Source organism: Triturus cristatus, chromosome 2_1, assembly GCF_964204655.1.
Source record: "Triturus cristatus chromosome 2_1, aTriCri1.1, whole genome shotgun sequence".
NCBI classification, from domain to species: domain Eukaryota; kingdom Metazoa; phylum Chordata; class Amphibia; order Caudata; family Salamandridae; genus Triturus; species Triturus cristatus.
This window is the reverse complement of record NC_140581.1, coordinates 437,921,724-437,939,707: the sequence shown is the minus strand read 5'-3', so window position 1 is coordinate 437,939,707 and position 17,984 is coordinate 437,921,724. Positions and strand designations below refer to the sequence as shown.

Here is a 17,984-nt window from a genome sequence, read left to right as displayed (position 1 = left end):
GGATTTTTTTTTTATTCATTACGCGGACCTTTTAGCCACGACCATTGTCTGGTTATTCTCCCTATTCTTCTCAGCAATAAAAACACCTGCCAGGACCTAATATCACACTCCTACGTACACAAAGCAAACAAATCCCACCAGCACCTTATTTTGTGAATAAAAAGGTATTGAGAGGTTAAAAATGACAAAATGAAAACATGAATGAAGTCATCCAACACATATACTTTGCGACTGACGTCATGAATTAGGAAGTCAAAATTAAAATACAGTTCAAGCACAGTGGAGCTCTAAACACTGCCAAAATCCTCAGAAAAGGATACGGTGTTCCGCAATTTTAGCCATGAGGTCATCATTATCAAAAAGCAGTAAGCAAATTACAGCAATGATGAAAAAGGCTGCTCCTCTAGTCTGCAAAAAGGAGTAAGAAAAGGTAATTTTAGAATAACACATTAAAACTATACCACAAAATACATGCAGAGTTAAGGAGCACAGTTGTCAGGCAGCACAATTGACATAGAAAGAAGTATGAATGAGGCATTCATGGTGTAAAACTGATAGTGAACTAGTTGAATTAATTTTTTTTGTATTTTATTTATTGATTTTGATGAAACATAAAACCAGTTCTTGGGTAGAAATACACTGATACCGTCTGCATGATGACAAGTATACATTTCACTCCGATATACATAGGCCTACAGCTAGACATTATTACTTATCAGTTATACAATACATCCTCCAGTCAATTACGTTCTTGTTTTGCCTCATAGTAGCTCTAGATCCACATGTATCTAGTGCACGTTAATGCAGTTGTGTAGTGTGCGTGGTGTCTATGGGGTGCGCGAATAGATACGCTTTAAGGGGGTCCCATATGTCTCTGGGCCGTGATGTCAATGGAAGGAGTTCAGCATATGTGAGAGGGTTAGGTCCTGCCAAAATACCACATCTTGGACCCAATATTTAAACTTGGGTGCCGTGCCCCACCCCTATCTACATGCTATCCTGCGTTTAGCTAATAAGAGTGCAAGTGACACAAATCGGCGATAGCCTACGGCTATGTTCTCCGTGTAGCCCAGCAGAGCTACCAAAGGTGAAGGTTGAATTGGAGGTGCTGTCATTGTTTCTAATGCCAAGAATATCTGCCGCTAATAGTCGTGTTACTGATCACACTCCCAGGCAAGATGCAGGAAATCTGCCCTCTCCGCCCCACATATGTCACATTTATCATTGTCCCGCAATCTATACTTGTACATTTTGACCGGCCTGTAGTAAGTACGGCGTAGGAACTTATAGTGTATGATGCGTAGACTACTACTAGAGGATATTTTTTCCGTTTGTGCACAACAGAATGACCATTGTTGAACTGTTATTTCCTGTCCTGCATCTGCAGCCCATCTTTCCCTTGCACTGCTTAGTTCTGGGACTTGTTCTGCATATATACTGTGATACAGTGTAGATACTACATGTGAAGCTGAGTTACATCTCAATATGGCCTGTAGCAGAGCCAGTGTCTGTGGTTCTTGCGGGTATGCAAGTGTGTATTCCTTCACCGCCTGTCGCAATCTTACATATAAAAAGATGTCCATGGGAGAGAGTGACGTTTTAGTGAACATCTGTTGAGGTGTACAGAATTTTCCATTTAAATATTGATCACCCCAACATGTTAAATCAAACTTAGCTTTAGTCCTTTTGTGGGCCCCTTCTTGTAATGCTGGCATCTTTGGATGATATACTAGGGGAAGTAACGGTGAGTACAGCAGAGGAACCTGCATATGCCTGGCTATATATTGCCATGCTTTCACCGTGCATTCAACCGATGTAGGATCCATATCTCGGGGTCCGGGTGTACTCAGTATAACTCCTTCCAGGAGTAGGGGGGACAGCGAGCCATTGCTCTGTTGCCACCTGTGGCATATATTTAGGAGGACGAAACCAATAATGTACGTAGTGGGCCTGTGCACAATAATAGTATAATTCTAAGTTGGGGACATCAAACCCTCCCTGGGAGTATGGCTTAGTGAGTGTATCCCATTTCAGTCGTGGTTGTTTGCCTCCCCACGTTAGCCGAATCATTTCCGTGTGTAAGGTTTTAAAGAAGTACCTGCCAGGGTTGTATGGTATATTCAGAAATAAATATAAAAGTTTAGACAGATTAATCATTTTGATTTGAGAGATGCGGCCTGCCACAGACAATGGAAGAGAGATGCATTGCGCAACGCAACTAGTGATGTTCTCCAGAGCCTTGCTGTTTAACCACATCAGTTCAGTGCGATCATTGGTGATATAGATCCCCAAATACTTAACCTCCGTATCACACCATTCTAATGGAAAATCGGGAGTCAATCTCGTCGCAGAAGGAGTGAGTGGAAAGATATGGGAGTTCCCCAAAGCGGATAAATTCTCTCAGTATAGGATTAAGGTTCTGTTGGGGATCATAAGGTAGAGTGCAATATCATCTGCATATAGTGAGATGAGTACAGGGTGTAGCCGGCAACACAAAGCTTTGTCATGGTGGTGCTGTCTTATTTTGGCCGCAAGAGGCTGAATCGCAAGCGCAAATAATAGGGGGGAAGTGGACACCCCTGTCGGGTGCACCGTGTATCAGAGAAAGGCATTGAGGTTTGGCCTTTGATGAGAACCTTGGCCACCGGAGAGGTATACAAGAGGCATATTCATGTCACAAATTCAATAGGAATTCCCATATTTTGAAGTATAGTAAATAAGTAATCCCATTCTACCGAATTGAAGGCTTTCGTGGCATCTAAAAAAAATCCACAAGAGCCAATTGGGGGTCTATATTTTGTAATATGGAGAATATCGTACGGAGATAGTGAGATGTCGCTCTCCCCGGAATAAATCCGGCCTGATCAGGCAGCACCAATTTCTCCATCAAAAGGCTTAATCTGTTAGCCAATATTTTGGCCAGGATCTTGGCGTCATTGTTAATTAAGGATAACGGTCAGTAGGAATCGCATGACGCTGGGGGTTTACCTGGCTTTAGGAGCGACGTAATTAGTGCCTCTCTCATAGTGCCTGGAAGTACGCCTGTTTCTAGGGCCTCCTCATGGACCATTTTCAATATAGGAATCAGTTGGTCAATGTAAGTTTTGTAAAAATCTATAGGAAGACCATCTGACCCTGGGGCCTTTCCCGACTTCATCTGCATTATTGCAGCGCGAATCTCATCGCTCTAAAGGGGAGCAGTGATGAACTCCCTTTGTGTATCCCCCAACCACCCGATGGCTGTATCCTTCAAATAACTTGAGAGATCAGGTGGATGTTGTCAGCGAGTGCTATATAAGTTGGTATAGAACGCAGTGACAATCCTAAGGATTTCTTGGCTGTCCCTGTAACTCGTCCCCTCGTCATCTAGAATCTCGATCACGTGATTGGAGAAACGTGGTTTGCTGACAGTCTCCGCCAATGCTCTGCCTGGTCTCTCGCCTTTCCCCATATCGCCGCGCCACAAAATATCTCCCTCTGAAACGTGTTTATCTCTTGGCAGTGTGTTTGTACTCCGTGAGTTTATCCCTGAACATTACCTGAAGAACACCATTCACGTCTCGACCCATCTTACCCTCCATCCTCTTAAGCTCGTCCTCTAACTTTCGCAGATTGCATCTGATGTCCTGTAAGACCCCAAAGCTTTTGGCGATACAGGAACATCGCATAGTGATCTTAAAGGCCTCCCAAACCCTGCCCATATGTGTGACTGAGCCTATGTTCCTCTGGAAGAAATCTGTGATCTCTTGTCCTAGTTCCGCCTGGAAAGCGGTGTCCAATAATGCCTCTGGTACTAGCTTCCAATTCTTCGAGTTAGTGGTCAATTCTGGAGGGGATATCACCAGCCGTACTGGGGCATGATCAGAATAGGTCTTGGCCAGATGCTCCGCGGTAACTATCCATGGGCCTACTCCCCGAGTCATGACCCAATAGTCTAGTCTAGCCCATGTGGTGTGCATTGCTGTATAATGTGTACCTTCCCTTGATACAGGGTGAATATGTCTCCAAGGATCCGCCAGGCCATTATCAGAAAACATGTCTAGCAGAATGCCTTGTGTTTTAGTATAATGATGTGGAAGAGGGTTGGACCTAACATTGGCCGGATTAAGGGTTGTGTTAAAATCTCCTCCCCAAATTATGATTGGATCCTAATTCAAGGATTTTCTCCCACAGCGTGGTGTGAAAGTCTGGGTCATCTACATTCGGTCCATAGCAACATTCCAGTGTAACCGACTGTGATCTCAGCCTGCCCCACATCATGCAATACCTCCCCCCGGAATCACAGAACATCCCACCCGGAATATATGGAGTATTCTTCTAAATGAGGATCACCGTAGTATGTAGAATACGAGAAAAAACTATGTGCCGCCCATTTGCTGGCAAATTGTGGAATGGAACGTGGATCAAAGTGGGTCGCCTTTAGCATGGCAATATGGATTTGGTGTCTATCCAGATACACCAGTATTTGTCTGCGCTTCCGGGGATCCCCCAAACCTCTGACATTCCATGTTAGGAGGTGGATTTTTAATGCGTCATTTGTTTGAGCCATAAGTCTTATATTATGGTTTCCGCTGTATGGTGTTTAGGCCTAATGCTACTCGTGTACCGCCATGTGTATATCCGTAAATCTACCCAGTACAAAACAAAGTGTGTTAGAATGCAAAGCAGTGGTCCCCAAACCCCCTCTCCCAGCATCCCAATTATGCTGGCATCACATTGCCCTCTCAGCAACCAAAAAACCCAACTCATTGCAGACCTCTTAAGGTTGTCTAAACTATTTGGGGGAACGCCCTTGGGGGAACGTCAGGGGCAGTCCGAGTTTCTCCCTTCCCCAGCAGTCGCTGGTGTCGCCTCCCGTTGGTATGGGGGGGGTGAAGGGGTGCTCGGTATACTCCATATTATAGTCCCAGTACTGTAATTACCCTCAATCCCTCTCATGTCTCGCTCCCATAGCTACTTATCTGATTCCTGCATCGTTTCAACTGTCCCCCAGCCAGCATGGGATGTCTGACGTCAACTGGAAAAAAGGGACGCCATGCAGCATTGTCCAAATCCTGCTGGACGGAGTAAGAAAGTCTCTTGATCCGGCACCTGTTCCAGTGGTGCAATACGCAGGTTAACCTGTCCCTTAAGTTTCATTCCACCATGGGGGATGTGGATCTGGATTGGTGGTCCTTCGTTTCCCGGTGCGCTGCTGGTCGTGTGGTCCGTTTAAGAAAGTCCTCCACTTGCTACACATTTGAAAATAAGTATTGCCTGCCCTTATTCGTGACTTGTAGGCAGGCTGGGAACATGAGTGCATAATCAATTTGAGCCTTTCAAAGTTTCTGCTTGGCCGGAATGAACTTCCTCCTCACCTCTTGTACTGCTGCTGTGAAGTCGGGATATATGGTGAAATTATTACAGTCAAAGATCAATTGTCTCTTTTCCCTGGCCAGCTTCAAGGATGTAACGCGGTCACAAAAATTGAGTAAGCGGGCAATTATCGGTAGGGGATTGCTACCTGAAGAAGGTCTAGGTCCCAGCGGTCGTGAGAAGACCTCCACGCCAAATGTTTCACGCAGCAGACGTTCAATTAATTCTTTCATTCGCCCAGTGTTCGTACTTTCTGGAATGCCAATAACGTGGATGTTGTTGTGCCTGCTGCGTGCTTCCAAATCTTCCTTTTTTGCGGCAATCACTTTGAGAAGCTTGTCCATCTGCGCGACCTGCTTTTGCACTTGTGCCGCGGTGTCTTTGGTATCCAAAATGCGCCTCTCCATCTCTTTAATGCGTTTGTCATGTTTGTCGAGTTTGAGGACTATGGAGTCAATCAGACTCGTAATAAAGTCCATTTTACTCTCTATAGAAGTAAGGCTGTGTCGCATCTCAAGTAGTAGGCTTTTAACATCATCATCTTGGGGAGTTTCTGGTCCTTGCGTGCGCTCCAGATTCATATGCTCCTGGTCCTCAGAGCTGGCACGTGTGATTCCGGCTTCTTGGAGGCGTGCCTTTAGTGTGCGGTGGCAAACTGTGTCGAAGGCGGCTGACAGGTCTAGGAGGATGAGGGCTGACGTTTCGCCGTTATCCAGTTGGCGTTTGATGTCATCTGTGGCGGCGATGAGGGCTGTCCCGGTGCTGTGGTTTCGGAATCCGGACTGGGAAGAGTCTAAGATGTCGTTGTCCTCGAGGTGGCGGGTCAGTTGTATGTTGACGATTTTCTCGATGACATTCGCCGGGAACGGGAGCAGGGAGATGGGTCGGAAGTTCTTGAGGTCCTTGGGGTCTGCCTTGGGCTTCTTGAGGAGGGCGCCGATTTCGGCGTGCTTCCAGCTTTTCGGGAATGTCGCTGTCTCGAAGGAGATGTTGATGACCTTCCGTAGCTGGGGTGCGATTGCTGCGTCTGCTTTGTTGAACACGTGGTGTGGGCAGGGGTTCGATGGTGATCCTGAGTGGATGAGTTCATGATCTTGCGTGCCTCGTCGTCGTTGACGTTAGACCAGGAGGTCAGGCGGTTGGTGCGGGTGGTGTTTGTAGTGGTGGGGTCTGGCGTAGTCAGGACGGCCGTGGTGTTGAAGCTGTCGTGGATGTCAGCGATCTTGCGGTGGAAGAAGGTGGCCAGTGAGTCGCACAGTTCTTGTGATGGCGGGATGTCATTGGTGTTGGCGCTGGGGTTGGAGAGTTCCTTCACGATGCTGAAGAGCTCTTTGCTGTCGTGTGCGTTGTTGTCCAGGCAGTCTTTGAAGGAGGATCTCTTGGCTAGTCTGATGAGGTGGTGATGTCTGCGGGTGGCGTCCTTGTGGGCTGCGTGGCTGTCCGGGGTACGTTCGAGGAGCCATTTCTTCTCCAGTTTTCGGCATTGCACGTTTGGAGGTCTGGAGCTCTGCGGTGAACTAGGTGGCTTTCTTGCTGGTGCGGCTGTTGTGGAGTTTCTTGAGTGGGGCGAGGGTGTTGGTGCAGTCGTCGATCCACTGTCTGAGGGTGCGTGCGGCGGCGTCTGGGTCGGTGGGTGGGTTCTGGACGAGGGTGGTGGTCAGCTGGTCTCCTGTGACTTTGCTCCAGCAGCGGCGGGGGAGTGGTTGGGTGCGGTGGTGGGTGGTTGGTTTCTTGAATGTGAAGTGGATGCATCGGTGGTCGGTCCAGTGGAGTTCGATGGTGTTGTTGAAGGCGATGTGGGTGCTGGTGGAGAAGACGGGGTCAAGCGTGTGGCCGGAGGCTTGGGTGGGTGCGGTGACGAGTTGTCTGAGGCCGAGGTTGGCGAGGTTGTCGATCAGGGTGGTGGAGTTGGTGTCGCTGTTGTTCTCGAGGTGAAAGTTGAGGTCCCCGAGGAGGATGTAGTCCGTAGAGGCGAGTGCGTGTGTGCTGGCGAGGACGGCAATGGAGTCGCAGAACTTTGTCTGGGGTCCGAGGGGTCTGTAGACGAGGGTTCCTCGGAGGGTAGTGTTGGGGTCGGTGTGGATCCGAAAGTACAGGTGCTCGGCGGTGCTGAGGGTGTCGTACGTGGTCTGTGGATACCTTGAGGGTGGACTTGTGGACGATGGCTATTCCTCCTCCAAAACCATTGGTGCGGTCCCTGCGGGTGACCTTGTAGCCGTTCGGGATGGCAATGGCGATGTCGGGCGCCGAGGAGTCGTTCCACCACGTCTCGGTCAGGAAGGCAACGTCTGGGGCGGAGGTGTCGAGCAGGTCCCAGAGCTCGACTGCGTGTTTGCGTGCGGAGCGGGTGTTGAGGAGTATGCAGCGAAGGTGGTTGGGTCTGGTCCTGGGAGGTTTGTTAGCTCTGTCGCAGGTGAAGCTGCAGGTGAAAGCTCCGTGGGTGCGTTTCGGGGCGGCCTGGAAGCAGCAGTGGTTTCGTCCGGCGTGGAGTGCGAGGAGAGTGCTGGCGTTGTATCGGAGTCTGGTGTTGTGGCGGTGGCGGGGTCCAGAGGTCCTAGCCCTGGGCGCAGACGGGCTTGCCTTTGGCGCACCAGCGGCGCGCCCGCTGCGCTTCCGCGCGGCGTCCTCCATATAAGGCGAAGTGGGAGGGAGGAGCAGCTGGGAGCGGGGCGGCGGAGGGAACGGGGAACAGAAGGAAAAAAGGGGGCGGGCCGCAGGGGAGCAGCGGCGGGGACGGGAAGAGGAGCGGCGAGGGGTACAGAATGAAAAAGGGGGAACTGGGCAGCGGGGTGAGGGGGCTAGGAACAGGCAAAGACAGGACAAAAAATACAGTCAGAGGCAGCAAAGCAGAACAAGCAATACAATGACAGAATGAGCCCACCAGCGACGAACTCACAGCAGAAGGCGGCAGCGCGGGGAGTCACGGACACACAGGAGGAGCTGTGCGGTGTGGGGAGCGACCTGGCCTGCAAGCAGGGTCAGGGGTCGCACTCACTGCTGCGCTGCGTCCTCCATATAAGGCCAAGTGGGAGGGAGGAGGAGGCGGGAGCGGGGCGGCGAATGGGCGGCGGGACGAGGAACAGAAGGAAAAAAGGGGGCGGGCCGCAGGGGAGCAGCAGCGGGGACGGGAAGAGGAGCGGTGAGGGGTACAGAATGAAAAAGGGGGCACTGGGCAGCGGGGTGAGGGGGCTAGGAACAGGCAAAGACAGGACAAAAAATAGGCAGCAAAGCAGAACAAGTAATACAATGACAGAATGAGCCCACCAGCGGCGAACTCACAGCAGAAGGCGGCAGCGCTGGGGAGTCACGGACACACAGGAGGAGCTGTGCGGCGTGGGGAGCGACCTGGCCTGCAAGCAGGGTCAGGGGTCACTTGGAGATTTCAGCTGCTAAAAACATTGAAAATCTAGGCATGAAACAGCATGAAACAATGATTAATTATAGGGGAAATCTACCCTAAAAGACAGATTCCCCCAGTAATTTCTCAGAGGACCTTCATGTTTTTACTTGTAATCCGACAGTAATCATATCCTTGGAGTTACTGGTATTCCTCGTAATGGTAACTGAAGCAGGCGCACTTGCATGAAAGATTACAGGACCACTCGAAATTAAAGTCTTAGAATATAAACCACACTTTTCTTTTTCTTAGGACAGACATCCTGCTGGCACACTAAAAGGTGGCAGTAGGGAGGAGCACACTGGTATTGTCGGCAGTTTACAAAAACAACCCATTTTTCTGACAGTGGGAGTACATTACATCAACAACCCAGGGGCTTCAGTGGGACTATTCCCCTAGAAAATGAGCCCTGTCCCTGCTGTGTTTACTTATATGAATCACCCACGAACAAAATTTAACTACACTGTGCTATAAACAGTCTATCATATCCATCTTTTGTAAAGTAGAATAAACCATAACAATCTACAAGTTGCACTTGTCGAGATTAACGGAAATACCTTTGATGGTCCTCCTCCAGAATTGGTGAACAATACAGTGAGCAATGTCAGGACAACAAGGTCGCTATGCTCGAAGAGTAGCAATGTCCTGGAAAACAGAAATAAGGCAATGAGATGTGCTTCTCCATCTCCCACTTATGAAAACATACCCAGCATTGCAAGGGTATTATTGCAAAAGAGAGATAACTTTCAGGTACATTTTCATTGATGCATACAAATCACACATATTGCTTAACGGGCATGGGATCCTCCACATCTAATTCTGAGAATAACAAATAGCCGTGCCTGATTACTTAGTCTGACAACTGCCTATTTCATTCTCATTTTTCAATGTCCAATTAGTATCAATAATCCATTGTATATGGATTCAACCTGAAAACACTGATTGATGGTGACGGTCTGAAAAAAGACTATCAAATGGACTATTTAAGTTCAACCTCATGTATACTTAAATAGACAAAATTATGATGGAATCTATTGGTAAAAGCAGCACCGGCAACAGTATGAGGCACTAGGATCTGGGATGGACAAGCTTATGGCACGTGGTAATGTAGAGACAACAAAGACAGAGGTAAAGGAATAGTGCAAGACTAAAACTGCCTTTTTCTATTGGATTAATCCCAGAGGTCTTTATTTCTCACATTGTCGGATATGTATTGCTATATAATACATGGGGCACAAGGTTGATGACTACTGATGAATCCGATGGTCAAAATAGTCCCTAAAGGTGAAGTCTAAAGTGGTCTTTAGAATAAGGATATATTGATATATATCTATATATATATATATATTCCAATACCCACTTATAAATATGAATGGGTCCGACACAGCAAGGGTTAGTTCTCGAGAGGATTTATTCTCTACCAGTTCCGTTGCGCATAGCCCCTGGAGATGTGAAACATCTTGGCAGATGCATTTCAGCTTGTCAGCTTTCTTCAGTGCCGGTTTCACGGCGAGTCGTCACACCTGGGGTCCTTTCGAATATTGCTAAATCCACTCCGATTGGAGTAATGACTCAACCCCACCTCGATCTTAAAGGTAAACTACCTCTTTTTGACGACTCCATTAAGCGCAATGTTTCAACCCGCTGAAAGTGCGGAATGCCATATCCGATGTGATGGCCCATTAAGTAATCTGCAATTCAGACACACAGTGGTGTCCCAACAATGTTGGATATGGGGCAGCACGCTCGCAAATACAGCCAGTTCCAGTTCTTACATTTTCACGCGGAGTCCACTTAAGTTTCCCTCCGCCGTGAATACTGCTTCCTCCCTTCCCTTGCAGATTAGTGATCACTCTGTTAGACAGTTCACTTTACAAAATCCTCCAACTTTGCAGTCAGAAAAAGAAAGGTAATTGACGATGTAAACTGACAAATGCGCTGTACAAAAAGCGTGAAATAAAAGGCTGTAGGATGCAATGCTTTATTCCAACCCATTTAGATAGCTAGAAAGTGAACTGTACTAATATTTCAAAATACATTTCAGTAGTTATGTAAGCCCTTGTTCTGTAATTCTGTGTCATGAAAAAAATATTTTAATAGGATGAAAACAAATCAGAATACTTTACTTGGCGATGTGCAAATGATAAATATGTTTGCTGAAACCTAATTTCCACAGATTATTGTATATCCACTATATCGTTTTATAGGTAAAACTGCATATCAGTGGGAAAGTGTTTGGCCATTGCAATGGAAAATGTGCTGTCTGTAAATGAAAGTGCACTAACACTTCATGCTTCGAGTAGATTATTCAAGTTACTAGACCTGCAAGGCTATTAACATTGTTAAACACACAAGATGATGGACGGAATGTTGCACATTGGCGAAACATTCACCCCCAGTCACAAATCTGGGTTTAATCCATCGTTATTTTGCTCACCACGCCACCCCAGTTCAGACATGGCCATATGCAAATCAGTCTTGTCCCTGTGCCTCATGGGAACAGGCCAGCCCGAACTGCCAAGCCATGTCTTCCCTGGACCGGAATCAAGCATCCTAGAACCGGTTTCTGGGTTTCACCCCTCTTCAGCCAGGATAGCTTGACTCCAGTAGCGTAATGAGCACGGGACCCACGTCTGGGCATACCCTTCCCACATAGGGAGAACAGCAAAACACACAAGATGATGGACGGAATGTTGCACATTGGCAAAACATTCACCCCCAGTCACAGATCTTGGTTTAATCCATCGTTATTTTGCTCACCACGCCACCCCAGTTCAGACATGGCCATATGCAAATCAGTCTTGACCCTGTGCCTCATGGAAACAATCCAGCCCGAACTGCCAAGCCATGTCTTCCCTGGACCGGAATCAAGCATCCTAGGACCGGTTTCGGGGTTCCACCCCTCTTCAGCCAGGATAGCTTGACTCCAGTGGCGTAGTGAGCACGGGACCCACGTCTGGGCATACCCTTTCCACATAGGGCGAACAGCAAAACACACAAGATGATGGTCGGAATGTTGCACATTGGCAAAACATTCACCCCCAGTCCCAGATGTGGGTTTAATCCATCGTTATTTGCTCACCACGCCAACCCAGTTCAGACATAGCCATATGCAAATCAGTCTTGACTCTGTGCCTCATGGGAACAGTCCAGCCCGAACTGCCAAGCCATGTCTTCCCTGGACCGGAATCAAGCATCCTAGGACCGGTTTCAGGGTTGGCTGAAGAGGGGTGAAACTCTGAAACAGGTCCTAGGATGCTTGTTTCCAGTCCAGGGAGGACCTGGCTTGGCAGTTTGGGCTGGACTGTACCCATGAGGCACAGGGCCAAGACTGATTTGCATATGGCTGAGATCGAACTGGAATGGCATGGTGAGCAAAAAAAACTATGGATTTAGGCCCATATCTCTGTACTGGGGTAAATGTATGACATTGTTCTGCATTTTGTCCATCAACTGTTGTTTTTGCATTTGTCACCCTGAGTGGGAAGGGTATGCCCAGATGTGGGTCCCGTGCTCTCCATGCCACTGGAATCAAGTTATCCTGGCTGAAGATGGGTGATACACCGAAACCGGTCCTAGGATGCTTGTTTCCAGTCCATGGAGGACCTGGCTTGGCAGTTCGGGCTGGACTGTACCCATGAGGCACAGGGTCAAGACTGATTTGCATATGGCTAGGTTCGAACTGGAACGGCATGGTGAGCAAAAAACCGATGGATTTAGGCCCAGATCTCTGTAGTGGGGTGAATGTATGACATTGTTCTGCATTCTGTCCATGAACTGTTTTTGTATTAACATTGTTATACTTTTTCGAGGCCTGATATCTATTTATCTATCTATTTATCTATCTATCTAGCTACAAAAAAAGAAAGGAGAGAACTCTGGGTGGTTTCCAAGTTTAGGTGGAAGGGCAGGGCCTATAAAGAGCAACCCTAGCAACACTGAATCTGCTCACCTCAAAGTTTTCTAAGCATGCTTTTTGTGATTTTGTATAAATCGGAAATAAAGATTCAAAATATATGTATAGATGAAATGAAATGAATGAAATGAAAAAAATATTTAATAAAGCGCACTGCTACCAAGCGGCTTCCTGGCGCTGGGGACCTGGTCAAAGCTCACAGGGGGGATCCGGGGGACCTATGAGGAAAAAGCCTGGGTGAAAAGAAAAGTTTTGAGGGCTTTTCGAAAGTGGGTGTAAATGGGGATGGAACGGATATGGAGTGGAAGGCTGTTCCAGAACTGGGGGGCCAAAACAGAGAGACGAGTGCCACCAGTTCTGGATTTGCGGAAACGGGGGACGCGCAAAAGAGAAAGAGAAGAAGAACGGAGGGTTCGACTAGAGACGTGGGATGAAATAAGGGAGGTGATGTAGGCAGGGGCAGAGCGGGAATAAGCTCGAAAGGCAAAACAGGCTAATTTGAAAAGAGATCTGAAGCGGATAGGAAGCCAGTGAAGAGATTTAAGAACAGGAGTAATGTGAGAAGATTTGGGAAGGGTGAAAATGAGGCGGGCAGCTTGATTTTGAATGGCCTGCAAGCGACGAGACTCGTAGGCAGGAATGCCCACGTACAGGCCATTCCCATAGTCGAGGCGAGAGATGACTAAAGCCAGGACTATGGTTTTGAGTGCATCAGTGGTGAAAAAGCGTGAGATTTTCCGGATGAGACGGAGGGAAAGAAAGCAGGAAGACACAACAGAGCTAATCTGACTATGCATTGTTAAATCAGAACTAACTTTGATGCCGAGGGTGCGAACAGAGGAGGAAGGCGTAGGAGGGGGACCAAAAGAGAGGGGCCAGTGTGCTGGGGACCAAGGGTTAGATTAACCACCCGTGAGGACAAGTTCCGTCTTATCAGGGTTGAGCTTAAGATGGTTAGCGCTCATCCACTCGGAGATGAAGATTAAGGTGGAACTGAATTTAGGAAGAGAGTCAGGAGAGGAGGAAAGATCAAAGACGAGCTGGAGGTCATCTGCGTAATTATACACAGAGACCCCCAGCTCAAGAAGAGAGGTGACAAGGGGACAGATGTAAAGATTGAAAAGAAGGGGGGAAAGAGAAGAACCCTGAGGAACACCGCAGGTGACCGGACGGGGGGGGCAGAAAAGCCGGAGAGATGAACCGCCTGGGACCTATCCCGAAGGAAGGATGCCAGCCAGGAAAAGGGCGCACCCCGAATGCCCGCTGCGCTGACACGGGCGAGAAGAATGGAATGGTCAACCGTGTCAAACGCAGCGGACAGATCGAGAATGACCAAGGCTTGGGGGAGGTTGGAGTCTGCCTTCCCCTTAAGTTCATCCAGAACCGCGAGAACCACTGCCTCCGTGGAGTGACCTGAGCGAAAGCCCGCCTGGTGGGAGGCGAGAAGGCCATTGTCCTCGATATACGAGGAGAGGCAAGAGGTGACATGGGTCTCGAGGATCTTGGCTAAATAGGGGAGAAGGGAGATGGGTCGGAAATGGGCAGGGAGGGAAGGATCCAGGCCGGGTTTTTTTAGAATGGGGAGAACAACGGCGGATTTAAATGATAAAGGAACAGAACCAGAGGCCAAAGAAGAATTAAGTAAAGTGAGCGGGGGAACAGGAGAGTCGGTGAAAAGAGTTTTTAGAATGCGCGCCGGGGCACAGTCTGCAGGGGAACCCGATTTAACTTTGAGCAGGTAGTTGTAGAATAGATCAAGAGAAATAGGGGGGAAAGTGGCAAGGGAAGAAAGCGGGGAAGTGACAAAGCACCTAGAAGTAGGTTGGGGCACAGTCGGAATGTTAGCTTTAATCCTCACGATCTTGTCTATAAAGACATTGGATATGTGGGAGTGAGGGAGGAGTTGAAATTTGAGTGCCGACCGAACGATCATCGCCACCCCACCACCGGCCCTTCCATCCGAGCGATCAGCTCGGAGGGCATAGTAGGTGTCGGGGAGGATGGCTAAAAGATCAGGGAGGGAGTCGGCAGAGAACCAAGTTTCAGTCAGACATAAAAAGTCAGGAGAGTCAGTGATCAGAAGGTTAAAGAGTGCTGTCTGGTGTTTGACTGCAGACCGGGTATTAAGTAAGTAGGCTGGCACAGTAGGGACAGGGGGGGGACGAGAAACCGGAGATGATATAGTAGGACAAAAGGAAGAATTGACAGAGGTTAGTGTCGGGTAAGGCAAGGGAGAGGAAAGAATACCAAGTGAGTGTAAATGATGTAAGGGAATAAGGGGGGAAGAAGGAAAGGCAGATAATGCTATCAATTGTGCGGGGGAATAGACCAAGTGAGGAGCAGGGTGTGTGGCCCCTGGTCCCGGCCCGTCGCGGACGGGCGCAGACGGGCTTAACTTAGGCGCAACTTCGGCGCGCCTTCGTCGCGCCCGCTGCGCTCGTCCGCTGCGCAGCCGGAAGACAGGAGCCGTTATATAGGGACGACACATGAAAAAGGAGGGTCAAGGGTGCGTGGCAGGGGGTGGAGGAGCCAAAGAGCTGCAGCGCCGAGGCCAGACCCGCCCAAGATGGAGGAGCCGCCCGTCCCCCTCCGAGAGTCAGGCGAGGAGGGGGCGATCAGCGGAGGCGGTCTGGTCGCGTGCAGGAGAGAGGGCAGCCAGGGAGGATCAGGGCGCCGGATCCGAGGCGCTTTAAGGCAGTGCAGGTAGGCGGCAGGTTAAAAGTCACAAGAACTTAATAAAAGTAACGTTGCTCCCGGAGAAGCCTCGGGAGATCTGACAACAGGTCAGGAAGTGTGGGCAGGTGTGCGCCTTAAGTGATAGCCAGGGGGGGAGGAGCCAAAGAGCTGCAGCGCCGAGGCCAGACCCGCCCAAGATGGAGGAGCCGCCCGTCCCCCTCCGAGAGTCAGGCGAGGAGGGGGCGATCAGCGGAGGCGGTCTGGTCGCGTGCAGGAGAGAGGGCAGCCAGGGAGGATCAGGGCGCCGGATCCGAGGCGCTTTAAGGCAGTGCAGGTAGGCGGCAGGTTAAAAGTCACAAGAACTTAATAAAAGTAACGTTGCTCCCGGAGAAGCCTCGGGAGATCTGACAACAGGTCAGGAAGTGTGGGCAGGTGTGCGCCTTAAGTGATAGCCAGGGGGGGAGGAGCCAAAGAGCTGCAGCGCCGAGGCCAGACCCGCCCAAGATGGAGGAGCCGCCCGTCCCCCTCCGAGAGTCAGGCGAGGAGGGGGCGATCAGCGGAGGCGGTCTGGTCTCGTGCAGGAGAGAGGGCAGCCAGGGAGGATCAGGGCGCCGGATCTGAGGCGCTTTAAGGCAGTGCAGGTAGGCGGCAGGTTAAAAGTCACAAGAACTTAATAAAAGTAACGTTGCTCCCGGAGAAGCCTCGGGAGATCATGCCACGGAGCGGTTAGATCTCAAGATCTGATTAGCTGCCACCACATCAACAAAGATGTAGCAGCAGCTATTTTCATACTAAGTCCCTTGCGCCATTAATATAAAATGACACTAGAAAAAGTAAAAAAATAAAAAAAGAAATAAAAAACAAAAAAAAAGTCCAGGCTCCATTTTTTAAATGGCCCCCAAGGAGGACCAAGGCCCGGGGAGGAGGGGCGCAGCTACTCAGTGCAAAATTGGTTTGCTTGTGCAGGGGCTGTTCGGTTCTCGTCCCTGCACCATTTTTATGCCCCAGGGACCCCATTCCCCGTGGTCGATAGTGCTAATTAATTCACAAACGACAACACTCATGACACTCAATCATCTATGATCTATGGTACTAAAAAGAAAAAGCCCCCCCCCCTTTCTTTTTTTCTTTTTTATGTCCTCCGGAGTTCGACACTACATTTTTTGTTTGGGGAGGGGTGAGGATACACTGCTTGAGCCGGTTTTAGGCTCCGGAGACCACATCCCATGGGGCTGATTACATCTTTGGTGGTGGGAGGGTGCGCAGTCCATCTCCCCAGGCATTTTTCAGGCTCAGGGGACCCCATGCTCGGGCGGATTTAACAGCCATGCCCTGCTAATGACCTCATATATCACATCACTCATTACATGTTCTACAACATCATTGATAACACCAGTGCAATATCTGAAATTATATCATTGATGTCAACACTATGCATGTCGGAGGCACGAGTTACAGTTACTGAATTTCAGTAGTTTTATTAATTTAAAAAATAGTATGTTTTAACTGACATTTTTACCCAACTAATATCCCTTTTACCGTTGTTTTTCTCAGTTTATTCCTACGTTTTCTTAATGTAAAGTAAGATATTATTACAATTCCTAACTATAACACCTGTTTTTTTCAGGGAAAAGCGTGTGTGTATTTTTCCGGCACAGCCTGATTTCCAAAAATAAAATAAATACTGCAAGGCCCAGTAATTTTCCTTAGAAGGGCGCTGCCCACTTCCCAGCTGGTGATGCCCAGTTACCCCACTGGCAAAGTCCCAACCTTCCCTTTACATCTCCACCGATACTACTCACTCTCTTACCGGCTCCACTCATTGCCTGTACCTGCAATGCTCAAAGTCAAACTGCAATGAGTGAACACAAGAGATTTCTTGCGTCAACCTGATATAACGTTTGATATGTACTAGTGTACTAATTTAGCTCCTCAAGCAATTAAAACTAAAGCAGCCTTGGTATTAAACGGGAAAGTGTTGGCAACATCCATGCAGTGCACAAAGTTTAAACTAGAATCCCTGGTTAAAAGCCAGGCCTTCCTGCTTGAACAAATTATGTGAGGCCAGGCAATAACTTTGCTAGTGCTTTGTTTTACGTTCACCTTCAAGTAATTCTGTAAATAAATTAGCCGAGTTAATTTCTTTACAGAGCAGCACTGCTAGAGTGTTTGCTTTTCACTGCAAATAGATTTTGCACTATTTATTTTTGCAATGTACAAGTCACAGTTGTTTTTCACTGTAAACACATTATCATGCAGAAAAAAACTGGCCATTCGTGCCTACATGAGAGTAAGAGTCCTTCCGAACTCATGAGGGTTGACATTTTTTAGTTGTGGTGCCAAAGTGTTCCATTCTTTGGACCTAAGGGTCAGGAAACACTAGTCTCCTTTGCACAGCAGCTGTTGGATTTTTGGGACAAAGAAGAATCCTAAACTGGCATCTCTCGGAATAGTATTGGTAAAAAAAAATCTGCAGACAAACCAGTGCCCGATTAATAAGGCACTTGAAACAAAGTATTTTAAGTAAACCTTTTCTTAACGGGAGTAATTCATTAACGAGGAAGACTACTCAGAAGGGTATTTCTGTGTTCAAGTTCGGGTTTCACAAGATTCTAGGATTCAGTAGAGGTATTTTCAAGT

At 48.4% G+C, this 17,984-nt stretch overlaps 1 protein-coding gene across 2 annotated transcripts in view; it reads right to left on the bottom strand.

Moving 5' to 3' along the window:
- SLC30A5 (solute carrier family 30 member 5) overlaps positions 1-17,984 on the bottom strand; it is a 427,281-nt gene that overhangs the window by 326,211 nt on the left and 83,086 nt on the right. For both annotated transcript variants that reach the window (XM_085632130.1, XM_085632138.1), the window contains exons 5-6: positions 9,310-9,397; positions 321-408 (exon numbers count right to left, since the gene is read on the bottom strand). In XM_085632130.1, the coding sequence (XP_085488256.1) occupies positions 321-408; positions 9,310-9,397 (176 nt within the window). The remainder of the gene's footprint in view (positions 1-320; positions 409-9,309; positions 9,398-17,984) is intronic.